The sequence below is a fragment of the Bactrocera tryoni genome, chromosome 3 (assembly GCF_016617805.1).
Source record: "Bactrocera tryoni isolate S06 chromosome 3, CSIRO_BtryS06_freeze2, whole genome shotgun sequence".
NCBI classification, from domain to species: Eukaryota; Metazoa; Arthropoda; class Insecta; order Diptera; family Tephritidae; genus Bactrocera; species Bactrocera tryoni.
In genome coordinates, this window is record NC_052501.1 from 21926492 (window position 1) to 21940046 (window position 13555).

The window sequence follows — 13555 nt, forward strand, 5'->3', positions numbered from 1 at the left end:
TTATTTTTACAGCCTTAATTGGTTACCTTTTCGTCGCAGTGAATAAAAACCCACATTTATATTTCATTTCTATCAAACATTATAAAAAGAATATATCAGTTTAAAACTTTAAGCTTTAACAATGCTCTGATTATCGTCGTACCTTTTCTTTCCACATTCTGCACAGCATTCACTTAGCCACAAGCATTTTCTCTGCCAATCGCACTGAACCATGAAATAGCATTGTGCCATTTTCTTCTAACTCCTTTAACGTTTTACTCCACGTCAAATAGATTCTTTAGCCAATTAAGTGATGAGGTTAGTTGAGAATTCTCTTTTGACTGCAAATATATGTATATATTTGTTTGTTTTTGGTTGCAATTTGTTAGAATTTTAAAACCCGCATTGAAGCAGTCAATCGACTAATTCTACACTGAAACATTGAAATATTTCTCTCTCTCCCACTGTGCGTGTGTGTTTGTGTGTGCATTACTCTCAGTGTACATTGAGTTGTAATGAAGAAAATGTTGCGGTAAATTCTTGTAACATGCAGAGCGTGAAGGCAAGTGGCATAGAGTAGTCGATTTTTTTTTTCTTATATAATGGCTTACCATATATTGAAATGCTTAAAGTATTGATGGAATTTTGCAGTAATTAGTGTGCAACTGCATGGAGTGGCAGAATTAATTTGATTGGGATTAGTAGAGGTGACAACAGTACACATAACCTCAATATATATTGTATTATATGCAAAATATCGAAATTTATTCGCAATTGCTGAATATAACGGGCGTAAGCAATCCTCCGTCAAATATTCGAAGTGGTGAAACTTTTTATGGGTTTTAGAGAGCAATTGCTTATATTCTCATCACCAATTATAATATGGAAATCCTACAGAAGTTCAGCAGCATGGTTTATTGTTCGTTTTGTTAATATTCCTGATATCTTACAATTAAACAAGTATAGTAATTTCATCGTCCTTCAAGAAGCCTATTGGCTCCTAAACAACTTATAGCCTCTGGAAGTAGATGACAACAGTGCAAGTCATTATATTGAACTCGAAGCTGAAATCTGAAGCTGGTATAGAGATATCAGGCCTCGTTTCATTTTCAGAGATTCGTCAGCTAATGCAGATCCTGGTACAGATTACCTGGCTGAGCCCTTTACAACTGTGGAATAGGACTATCGAGCTCTGTCAAATATATCGGAGTTATCCTTGATAAGAAACCAAGCTGGAGAGAAAACAATGAGAACGGAGCTTCTAAAGCCCTTCGAATCAGGAACTCCTGCCGCTGAGCCCTTGTCATTGTGGGATTTATGACGCCACATGGTCTATTGGCCCTACACAAGTGTCATCTGTCCAATACAAACATATGGTACTGTGGTGTGGTAGATGGTGTTATCGAAAAATACCCACATCAAAGCCCTGGAATAGGTGCAACGGGCCTGTTTGATTAGGATTATGGGCGCAATGAAAACTAAATCAACAGCGGCTCCGGAGCTAAAACTCAATATTCGGCCAATATACATTCATTTTAGGCCATTGAGTACGGCTCGACGTCATTACGGGCATGTAATTATATGCGCCTTGTTAATGATCCAGAACTAAATTGGCAATGAAAGAGAGAAAAAGACATCCAGGAGGACGGTTTTCATTCTTCAGTAGATAAGAATGAAACAATTGTTATCAACCGATGGATCAAAGGGAGAAATAGGAACAAGCTGGCTTCTTTTGTAGTTATCCTTACGTAAAAGGTAGCTTCAAACTAAATGACTGCAATTTACCCTTTCAGGTCGAAATTCTTGACATAAAAGTGGGCGCCAAGTGGGCTTCGGCTCTAACCAGCATGTTCGTAAGCCCTCTAGTGGACAGCCAAGCCAGAATTAAGGCTATCAGTAGCACCTATACTTAGTCTTATTGCGTTAGGTTCTACAAATAGGCAATAACTAGTCACGCAGTAGGTAACTCGGTTAACATCACCTGGGTAGCCAAGTCATAGAGGAAAAAAAGGAATTGAAAAGCTGACGAGTTGGCCCCTCGGGGACAATTGGGAACGCAATTCCACTAATCTTCTCCAGAACACACAGCTCCTTCAAAAGTTGTTTTAAGCAATGAACGTTAGAGGAACAGATTTTGGAAAACTAGCGATGAAAAGTACATCAAAAAGCTACTTTGTCGGAGTTGATGATACAATGTTGGACTAAAATCTTACGAATGTAATAAATATATTAAAACAATATACACAAATGATATAGGACCATTAAGAGGAGTTTTGCCAGGGAATTTCCCGAATAAATTTGATATATTCTAGTAAAAATATATATTTACAGTTTCGTTCGATGGCTTATTGGCATATTAAGAATTATTTCATATTGCTACCCTAGAGAAACTTTTGTTCCTATTGCCAACAGATATGGTTCATTTTACCAGCTTACCTTGAGCCAAATTTTTCATTGGCAACATCATTCGCCGTAAACAAGAACAGATAGTAATCATTTGATGCCAACTCTTTGTGTGGCTTGAACTTGCTCAGTTGATTGTCTACACTTCCTCTTTCATTATAAAAAGCTGGCGGGTTCTTTGCGTTTTATTTACATATACTAGGAGGGGGGTGAAAAAACTCCTAGCTATTACTGTACCCAAAATGGGAGATATCGGAGAGTTTTTTGCGAAAGTTCAGATATACTCTAAGATGCATAGGTCATGTCTATCAAAGTCAATGGTATAAACAGGCTTTTCCAATAAGAATGATATGATTTCTTTAAAAAAAAAAAACAATTACTAAGGAAATTTAAGGGGTCAGTAGGGTAATGTGGCCTGTTTTTCGATATATGTTTTTCATAGAAATTTTTATTCTACAATAGAAGATTTTTCACATATTATGAGGTACATATGTATATCGTGGAGTATATATGAGTATTTTTTTATGACATCTTTCGGAGAAATGGCTGGGTGAATGAGATGCGTTTTTTCACTTGCGGACACGATTTCTCATGTTTGGATCATCAGAAACACAAAAACCCAATTTATTCTTCAAAAGTACGTGAATGGTTATCGTCCCTACTAGAATCATGAAAAAATGCTGATGAATAAAATAGTAATTAACGTTTTTTCTTTGTATTTTTCACCATGTTTTTTAACATAAATTTTGTCATAACATTGTCAATAAATCATAAAAAATTATGAATCTAGTTGCGACGATAGCCAGGCGTTTTGTGTACATTTAAAAAAAATTAAGCAAATCGGTTGAGAAGTTCGACTGGAATCATGTCCGCCAGTTTAAAAAAGTGTGTTTTAAGAAAAAAAGCGTTAAAAGTTTGAGGTGTGCACTATGAGCTCTCCGAACGTCTTGCGGTATTATTATTATATATTTTTCGAAACCTTCCAATGGTAAACTGGTTTTCTACATTAATTCTAAGCGTATAAGGAAACAGAAAATGCAAAAAAAAAAATTGTTTGAAAGAATATTACTTTACTGACCCCTTAAATGTTTTTTATTTAATGTGAAATACAATTGATACAATTAAATTCTGAATACTCCAATGGCCTCTCCGTTTTCTTTTGCAGGAACGACTTCGAAGAACTTAATTTTCTAGTACTTTTCCACTAAATCAAGTCATGTGTCATGAATAGCACGTTCAATATTGACTTCTTGAAGAGTGTCTGGTTTATTGCTACAGACCAATGACTTTAAATAACCCCACAAAAAGTGATCTAATGGTGTTAAATCACAACTTCTTGTAGACCATCAAATATCACAATTTCTTGGTATAATCGAATCTACAAACTTTTCTGGCAATAATTCGGTGCAACAACCGAGACCAAAGCCTTTCTCATATTCTTGAGAACGTCTTGGAATCGACAAAACAGTTGCTTTTATCAACACTTGCCTGAACAGCAGCAATATTTTCATTACTGCGAGTGGTTCTTTGTGTTATAGGCACTTGAACTTTATTTAAAGAAACCCTACTGGTATCAAAGTAATACCTTTGCATATGCAATTACTTTTAATTCAATTAAAAACTGGGATTTCTCCAAGCATCCTTTATGATTTCTAGAAAGATATATTAACAGCTGATGAATTTAAATCTCCTTTAAACAATTCGCGCGAAATTCCACTAAAAAATATGGTTATTGAAAAAATATGAAAAGAAATGCGAAATGCTGTGAAGCAACCACAGAAAAACTAGTTTAAGTTTGCAACATATTAATCTTCCTTTGCCACAAGCATGAAGCCTTGACATTGTGCCACTAAATTGAAATTAATTCGGGGTTAAAATAACACACACAACTCCATGCCAGCCAGCATACGAACAAGGCAAAAGGAAGCGCATTAGCGCAGATCAAGCGCTAGTTAAATACATATAGCGGCACAAACACATACACACACACATAGGAAAATATATACAAATAAACATACAAAAACACATAACAGAGAACTTCATCCTTGCTGCTACTTCTCATATGTACAGCAACAAATTTCACATCTTCATTGAACGCCATGACTACGTATGCATGTGTGTAGTTCGCTTGCGCCCGAAAGTGTGCTAAACGTACGGCTGCTTTACTGCTTAGCAACACCTTGACGTCACCGTACACCTTTTGCGCGCCACAAAGGAGACTCTTGTTGCCAGACGCGCTGCGCTGTCTGCCCGTTTTCCTCGTGCGTCCGCCTCCACGGCTTTCTGTCTGTCTGTCCGTTTGTCTGTTTGCTACGTTAGTCTGTATTTATGTAACGTTGCCTGTTAGTCTGTCATGTTAGTCTGCCTGCAAGTCTAGCAGCGCATAAGACCACTCGTCTGGCAGTTTCAATGTCTATCCGCCTGCCTTTGCTGACGTCGTTGCTTTGCAAGTCATGTGAATTGTCTGCTGGCACTCGGAACTCGGCGCACGGCACTGCGGCGGATGAGTGACTTATGTCTGGCGTATAGCAGCTTCAACGCTCTTCACGGCGGCACATTGTGTGCGCGCTGACTGAATGAATGGACCGAAAAAGCGAAGAAAGAAAGAGTCGCAAAAAAAAAGAAAAGAAAATGTGATTACCAAAACTAAGAGTGAATGCTGGCGCAAAATATAGCGAATAATAAAATGATGTGGAAAATTTGCAACATTGTAGCGCAGCAGGCGTGGAATAGTTGCAGCGCGCCCACAGACACGACAGATGTAGCAATGAAGGCGCGCTACAGGCGGCGTTGACGACTGTGAGGCGAAAAGTATATGTATGTGAGTAACACGCAGATTCCCCAAAGGGTTAAGCTGGCCAGTTGAATGCGCTTTAAAGCAGCATGTGCGCGTCAGACAGCATTAAAACTACTTAAATGCCTAGACCACAGCGAAAATATATATTATAGTGTGTGTGTGTCGTGCACTTTTGCATGTTTCCACACACGTTCGCACCTTAGCGCCTAAACCCGCGCCTCACGCGCCTCTACTTATACATACACCTGCCATTGTCGACGTCGGCAACTGCGCCGACGTTGACTGCGCTGTCGCTCTCGTCCCCATCACTGTGGCAGCAATTGCTTCAACTGCTTAGCCTTGAAAAATTCAGCCTCTGACACCGACTTTTCACACCAACACTACTGCGCTGGTATGTGTTGCTATTGTTTTTGTTAGGCTCGCCAGCGCAGCTCTTGAAGGCAATCATATTGCAGAGCATTGTAGTCGCCCGGCGAGCAATGAAGTGTCTCGCAATAAAAGCGTCAAGTTCAATATACGCTTGCTTTGCAAATAAATGCGAAGAAGAAGAAGAGCAAAAACAAAGACAACAGCAAAGTGCTCAGACAAATATGCAGCGAAATAAGCAATTATAGACAAGTTCCTTGAAAGTCCTTCCGCCGCATGAGTGTAGGGATATTTTCACATGTTTCACGGAGCGTAAAAATGTCCCTTGTGTATGCGCCGGCGTTAACTATAGCGCGCTCTTGCTTGCGCTCACTCAACATTACTAAACTCTCAAATTTCTCTCACTTAACGTTTTCATTCAAATATTTTTTACTCTCTTTGCAGTTTGCTACACTCACGAAACAGATTGACATGCATGCTCAGCGCAACGTACGAAACACCTGAGCAAACGGGCGAATTTTAGACGAAAACTGTGAGTTCGTCGTTATTTGCCGAGTCGCTCATTTTTCGGCGGAGGTTGATGAAAGACTACAGAACTGTACTCTCAGCTGTGTTCGTCGTTTCGCTTCCGCTAAATTGTCGTCAGTGTTAATTTGCCGGTGTCAAGAGCGCTCGTAAGCAACGATTCGCCAGTAAGCGAGTTGATTTTCGCCGCAATTGTTATACTTTCAACACGGCGTTGCAGTGCCAATAAGACACTCGTTAGATTCTTTCGTATTTTCGCCGTACGCGAGTCGTGCCCGTGTGTTATTGCTGTTGTGTCGGTGTTAGTGGCTCGTTGGCACGTTTGATTAGTCGCTAGTGTGTTTATTTAATACAAATCCTGTCGCTCAGCGAACTCAGTTCGTGTTTGAATTTCGTGATGTGCGGTTATCAATTTGCGGCTGCTACGAGTCAGCAACAAAAAATCGTCTAAACGAAATATTCGTCGGATACTGGACTTCAATGAAAGCCGAAAATACTCGTAATCTTAGAAATGCGGTGATGAACGAAATTTTGTGTAGTTAAATATTTCACAATGGAAATGATAACTCAAGTGGAGTTTAGTAGTTGAAAACAGAGTTAAAGGCAAATGAGTACGATGGAATAATTTGCAACTTGCAACATAAAGAAAACAAAAAATAACAGAAAACGGAAAAAATAAACAGTAAAAAAAAACAATCAAAGGCAAAACGAATACATCATCAATATTGCTAAAAATAAAATTAATCATAACAAACGCTCAAAATACCAAATGAAGTGCTCAAAAAAATTAAATTTTGATTGAAAATTTGTAAAAAAAATATTTTGGAAAAATTATAAGAATCTTCTTCAATCAATATTGTGCATAAGTTCAAGTGTAAAAATAGTTCATCACAAAAATTTGTTCAGAAAATTCGATCATAAAGCAGTGCGGATAAAATTGTATTACCTTAAGGAAATATTTGTTTGTGAAAAATGTGCTCAAAACACAGCTGGCACAATGGTGCGGCATGCACGGCCGTGTCGCGTTTGCTCACCTCCATAATACTGTTAGCTCTTGTGGATTACGCCTATTCGGATTATGAAAATACATGGAATTTATATTATGAACAACCTTGTTGTTTGCGTACACCCAACGTGCATCACATACGACATCATAAAGGTGAGTCAAGTTGCAAGAAGTTCAAAGTTGTACGAAGGTAGTGAAATATGTGTGTAAAATAATAGTAGTTGAGCAGAAAGTTAAAATAATTTGGAGACAGTAAAGATTTTTCGCTAAACACTAAGAAAAAATACTTAAAAAACATGGCTTAGTAATTACGCTATAGTGTGCTTCTAGGCGCAAAAGTGCTACTATACGAATAGAGCTGATGCAGCTATGCTTGGTAGCATATACTTGAATGTTTTTTTTTTTGTTTTTGATGTTTTTTGTTTTTTTTTTTTATTTTTGTATTTTTTGTTTTGTTAAAATAAACATTGCGATAGCGAAGAGAGTTTACATGCCTATCAAAGTGTTAAATATGTAGCGAAAACTAGAAAAATTTTGGTTTGCTAAATGTGATTATTAAAAATTTTATTTTATTTTCTTTAAAAAGGAATGAAATGCTTCAAAACTGTGTAGCTTTGTTCATTAACTTTTGCACATGAAACTTGCCCAGTTAATATTCTTAATATTTTTAGCGACATCATGGTTATTTTTATATTTTTACAATCAAACGAGAATTTTGATTTTTTTAATCTTTTATATTATACATTTCATATAAGAAAAATTTGGTTTCAACACTGGTTTTTTTTTGGTAGCAATGTCGATTTTGAAGAACATGTCGGAAGTCCAGCTTAAATTAAACAGCTGTTGTGATTTCTACCGTGATTTGGTGAAAATATCGTGCTTTATAATAAAAAAAAAAACAATTTGTATAGCAATAGTGACCATAAGAAAAAGTTGCTGCAAAATCACCGACAATAGTAAAAATTATTCTATATATTTTTATGCAGTATTGATAACCGTAGTTTTAGGCTAGGTTAAAAGACCGATTCTATTTAACAAGGATATCTTTTAGACAACTTATTACTAATAATGGTGGTACTACTAGCAACCTATTTTAGTAGCCTATATGAAAAACTACTCAAGTCCATCTCTGTAGGCAGAACTGCATATATCTATAGTTAAAGTACAATAAAAAAAGCAAAATGCTCCCAAAAGTGTTCTTCCATAATTTGGACTGAATCCAAATATAAGACACTATATTTTTGGTTTCAGTCGGAATTATGGAAAAACACTTTTGGGAGCATTTTGCATGTTTTATTTGAAAAAGCTTATGAGAAAAATATTTCAAAAAAAAAATAGTTGTATGTTAGTACGAGTATTTTTCTGTACGAAAAATAATGCATAACAATTGACAAACTTATAGTGAATTTTTAAAAGTAAAAATTCCTCATGCTACGCATTTAAGCAAATTTGAGGTCTTAACTCTGCAGTGAATTAAAAAAAAAAACCATAATTACATTAAAAAATTATTTTTCAATAAAAGTTACGAAGTTGTGCGCTCTAATCCCTTAGTAAGCAGTCAAAACTTAGTAAGGAATTTATTAAGTTTAGATACGTTTTCTGATTTAGTAAGAAATTTTGACTGCTTACTAAGGGACTAGGTTGTACAAATTTGTAATTTTCAATTTTCGACATTAAAAACTTTTTCAAATTTTGTTTTCAACTATACATACTATTTAAAGATGCCATTGGACAAGTATAGTGTGGTGTAAAATTAAAAACAAAAAAAAATTGTTTTTCGGCTTTCCTAAATTTGGTTAAAAGGTCGAATTGTCAAAGAACATTTTCGCTGACTAAACTGTCATTCGCCCTCTCTTGATTTTGATATTATGTGCAAATATTGCGACGATGTCATGCTACATCTTAGAAAAACTGAGAGCTAAGAACTAATAGATAAAATATGTTAACAAATTGATTGGTTAAAATTATGGTTATAAAATTATATCCGAAAACTACATGACAATTTGGGTAACCAAATTTTACTTCGGCTTACAGTGTGTTCTACAAACAAACAAATATGCATAAACCTTTCCAATTTTGATAGCTGAAAATACCTGACGCCACTGTTAGGGTTTTATAAATTATATTAAAAGTTATCTTCTAATTTAAAAATTTTTCTTCCAAAGCATCTGCTTGGTACTGGATATGACATGTCGTCACCAAAAATGAAAAATAGCGTAACAACAATTTCCATAAGTTTACAAGTGAAGGAAAAACGATACAATAGAAACAACTTATATTGAAACAAAATGTGTATTTTCGTTATAAAATAGTAATATATAGGTTATATCTGAGAGCAGAAGGTGAAAATTTTATGCTACATGTACGTTAAATGCTGTAAGCAATAAAAAACTCAATTTCGAATTTTTTGATGATACGTTGTTTTGCATTTTAAGTGAGAATATATTATATATATGAGTCATTCCAAACAAAATTTACGTTAAAACATTTTTATCGTGTTCTTTGAGGCAAAATAGCGAAAATGTATTTTCTTATTTTCATATTCCATTGTAAAAAAACTAGCCGGCCTAATATTGGTGAGCTCTTCCCAACTTTGCATTGAGAAATACTTTAAATTTATACCATTATTTAATAAAAAAAAACGTAAATTCCTATAAAAAAAGAAAATCTCTCTCTTTGTTTCAGTGTGGAATAAATTTCTTTTACATAATGAAAAATAGACATTAAAATGTGGCTTCAATTAAATAAATATTTCAGTACTGCAAACAAAAACTAACTGTTCCGTTTCAATGGTTCATCCAAAGTCTCATTGGGAACACCAAAATGAGTTGGCAGCACCTTCAATAAGAAGGCTACTTGTCAGTATAATATATGGAATCTAAAGAAAAATTTTGCAAAGTGACTAGCAGTTCCATTATCGTCGTCTTAACAAATATTGAAAAGAGAAAAACGTCTATGCTTCGGATGTCCAAACTGTTTAGAAAATTTATGTACTATAAAATTATTTTAAAAGTGATTCTTTTTGCGAATCCATTACACAGCTTTCATGCATATTTTAAATAATAAGTTTTCAATTCTTCTGAAATTCATACCTATATAGCTATATATGTTGTAAGAAGATTTGAGATGTATTTTTCATTCAAGGCTAATCGTTTCTACGTCAGAATTTTCATAAGAAATTACACATATCATACATTTTGTAGTTTAGATAGTGAAACATTCTGATAAAACTTTAAGTAAAGTTTTTTGAAATTAAATATGCTGAAAATGAAATACGAAAAAATTTAAATATTTGGAAAAGTTAAATAAATCACGATGCCATTGGCTAATGTAGTGTGTTTTTATACCCAGAGTGATTTCATATGACAATGGTCTGCACTAGGAAGTGTTTGAAATGTTTGTGCAGAAGCTTATTTAAAACAGAAAAAAAAACAAAAAAAAAACGGTTGACTTCGGCACAGAAGCTACAAAAAAAATTGCATGTAAAAACTTGATTTTCATCGTTCAGTTTGTATGATCGCTATATGCTATAGTGGTTTAATCAGAATAGTTTCTTCAAAAGTGATGCCATTGCTTTAAAAAATAATTTATAAAAAATTTCGTGAAGATTTCTTGTGAAACAAAAAAGTTTCCATACAAGGACTAGGTTTGATCGATAATTAAGAAAACCTGATAAAATTTTGCAATAATATTGGTTGTCAAAGAAGTTTTGCGGTATTTTCGCTAGTTGGCGCTGAAAGCGCGTAGTTCTAGTTTTATTCGTCGCATCGGGTCATGCTATACCTTTTTGGAAAGCTCATTTCACGTTTGATTGATTGTCGTTTCTTTTAAGTCGTTCGTGAGTTATAGCGTCGCAAACATGGAGCAAAATAAAGAGAAAATACGGCACATTTTATTTTCGTTTTGAGAAATTGCTTAGATTTTGATCCTCTGGTTGACGTTTTACACCTTTCCCTGGCGAGCACGGTTCAAGAGCATATATGTTGCACCCGAAACTAGCCTTTCTTGTTTAAATTTATACATTCACATTAAATTCTTCTTCTTCTTAAAAATCAATCAATCACTCTGTTTTTAAGACAAAATTTACCCTTTGTGTTCTAATAATTTCGCCGAATTTTAAATAATTGTGGTACACAATCTTTCATGCAAATTTATCTTAAAACCGCAAGAACCAATTATATATTATGTACGTCAATTTATGTGATTAAGTGAACTCGTTTTCTTACATATACATAATTAAATAATGTTATATTATCTTTATATATAAAAGTACGTGTCACGTTGTTTGTCCGCGATGGCTTCCTAAACTACTGAACCGATTTTAGTAAAATTTAGCACACCGTGTCCAGTTCGAACCAACTTAGAAGATAGGATAGTAAAAATAATTCATAAATAAAAATTGCAGTGAAAGCTCTATTAAATGGACGCTATATTAAGCGGACAACTATATTAACTGGACGGAAAGGCTGGGAACCATACATTGAGAAATCAGCCTTAAATTCGTTATTTTTTCCAATAATATTTTATTTGTATGAACATATTCAAAATTATACCTCAAGTACAATCCCTTGGATTCTTATACCGACAAAAACATTTTCGCCTTTAGTCGTAAGTAAAATTTTCACTGTATTGAATAGTTTATTATATGAATAATAGTATAAAATGTATACCACAGCAACGCGTGGCCGGATCCCCTAATATATTATTTAATGCATTCATATATGTTGTTCATCAGAGATAGTGTAGCTTGCCGATGGTGATAGAATTTTTCAAATCCGTCATGTAGTTTCGGAGCCTATTCATATAAAAACAAAAAAACAGTCAAATTTTGTTTTCATTAATTATAAACTCTTATATATTATCTATAGTATTAGTATAGATATTCTTTATGTGCTGCTAAGCTAAACCAAAACCTTTAAGGAGTTTTTTATAATGTCACGAGGATACTAATAAGAATAGAGCAACCCGTAGAATGCCAAGGAAGGCTGCGAGAACAAGAACTATGTATATTTTTTAGTTCATAAATATAAAAAAACAATATATCAATATTAAATTATAAGAATTATTTTAAAAAATATTTAGAAAAAAAATTATATATTAAATGATTGTATAATTCACAGTGAGTGTCTCCAATGGTATAATAAATTAGCATATTTCAATTCGTATATATCCCGGACTTATCTACCGTGAAACACTTCTACTTTCACACTCTGTTGTACACTTTTTTTATATCTTAAAGTTTTTGCTGAAACCTGAGCTTCCTAAATAAAGCAAAGGATTTAAATTTTTTCACTATCTACATATCTGTCACTTTGTTTGCCAATTCTGTTTCAATTTGCACAAATCTTTTGTTTAGCATTTGCTTAAGCAGTTTGTTGGTCTTACAATTTTAGGCGAATATATTTTTATCGTAAGCGTTTTTCTTTTCAATTTTGCCCAAATTTATCTTTGTTGTTCGGTTTCAGCGCTTATTGGCATTGTTCATTGTGCAATTCAGCTCGCAACTCAGCGTGTGCGCCAGCTCAGTGTAAATCGCTTAGCAAAATTATTTTACTTTAAGCCGCTTTTGCTATTATTTCTATGGCATTGTTTTCCACGCCCACATTTCGGCAACGCGTTGCCCTGACAACACGCACAACTGCTGGCTCTGCCGTTGCCTCTGCGGCGCCCAAATACTCGTTCGTTCGTCCTTCTACTTTCTTTGTGCGGTTTAGTGTTTCATTTGTCTTTCGAAATTGTTTCTCATCAGCTAGTTCGCTGTTGTTGTTCATGTATTTCTATTTAGCCGCAATGCTTTTCTTTCGCCTTTTACAAGTTTCACCCATTCGCTCCCACCTGCTCCACCGGCTTCGCAATATTTTACCGCTCGCTTACTTGCCTCCTTGCTGCGCGCAGAGCTTGTCTTCAAACAACTATTACTTTAGCCGATTTTGGCTGCCTAGTAAAGGCTAACAACAAGCACAACAACAACATGCAGCTTCAGTTATAAGTTGTTGTTGGTTTATTGAGTTCTTGCACAGTTTCACTATCAACTTTTTGACCAGTTTTCATGCTTTCTTCGCCCAGTCTGCGTTTCGTGTGCGCACCTCGTGTGCGTCTTCGTTAGTGCTGACTGGCTACAAAATTAAAAAGTTTTTGTTTGTTCTGATTTTTTGAATTTTTCTTGCCTCAGCATAGACATTCATATTCTTATATTCTTTCTTGCCAGCTTTTCTTCCTTTGGTTATATACATAATTGGACTTTGAAGTTTTCGCTATTAGGGTCTAATTAGTTTTCAAGTGTTGTTTTTATGGACTCAAAGTTTCCGATTTTTTGTGCTCATGCCACAAGACGCGCCTTTTATTTCTTTGCTGCAGCAGCGCGCCGTGATGCACAAAGTTGCTAAGATTTCCGGCTGTTGATAAGTTGAAAGTTGAGATTTCTTATTTTTTTTGGGGTTAATTTTGCAATTTATTCGCTGGCATTTTCGCTTTTGCTC

General features: G+C 35.0%; 1 protein-coding gene across 2 annotated transcripts in view; it reads left to right on the forward strand.

Moving 5' to 3' along the window:
• Window positions 1-13555, forward strand: part of LOC120772083 (semaphorin-2A-like) — a 258240-nt gene that overhangs the window by 67453 nt on the left and 177232 nt on the right. For both annotated transcript variants that reach the window (XM_040100480.1, XM_040100482.1), the window contains exon 2: window positions 5990-7229. In XM_040100480.1, the coding sequence (XP_039956414.1) occupies window positions 7043-7229 (187 nt within the window). In that variant the 5' untranslated portion in view covers window positions 5990-7042. The remainder of the gene's footprint in view (window positions 1-5989; window positions 7230-13555) is intronic.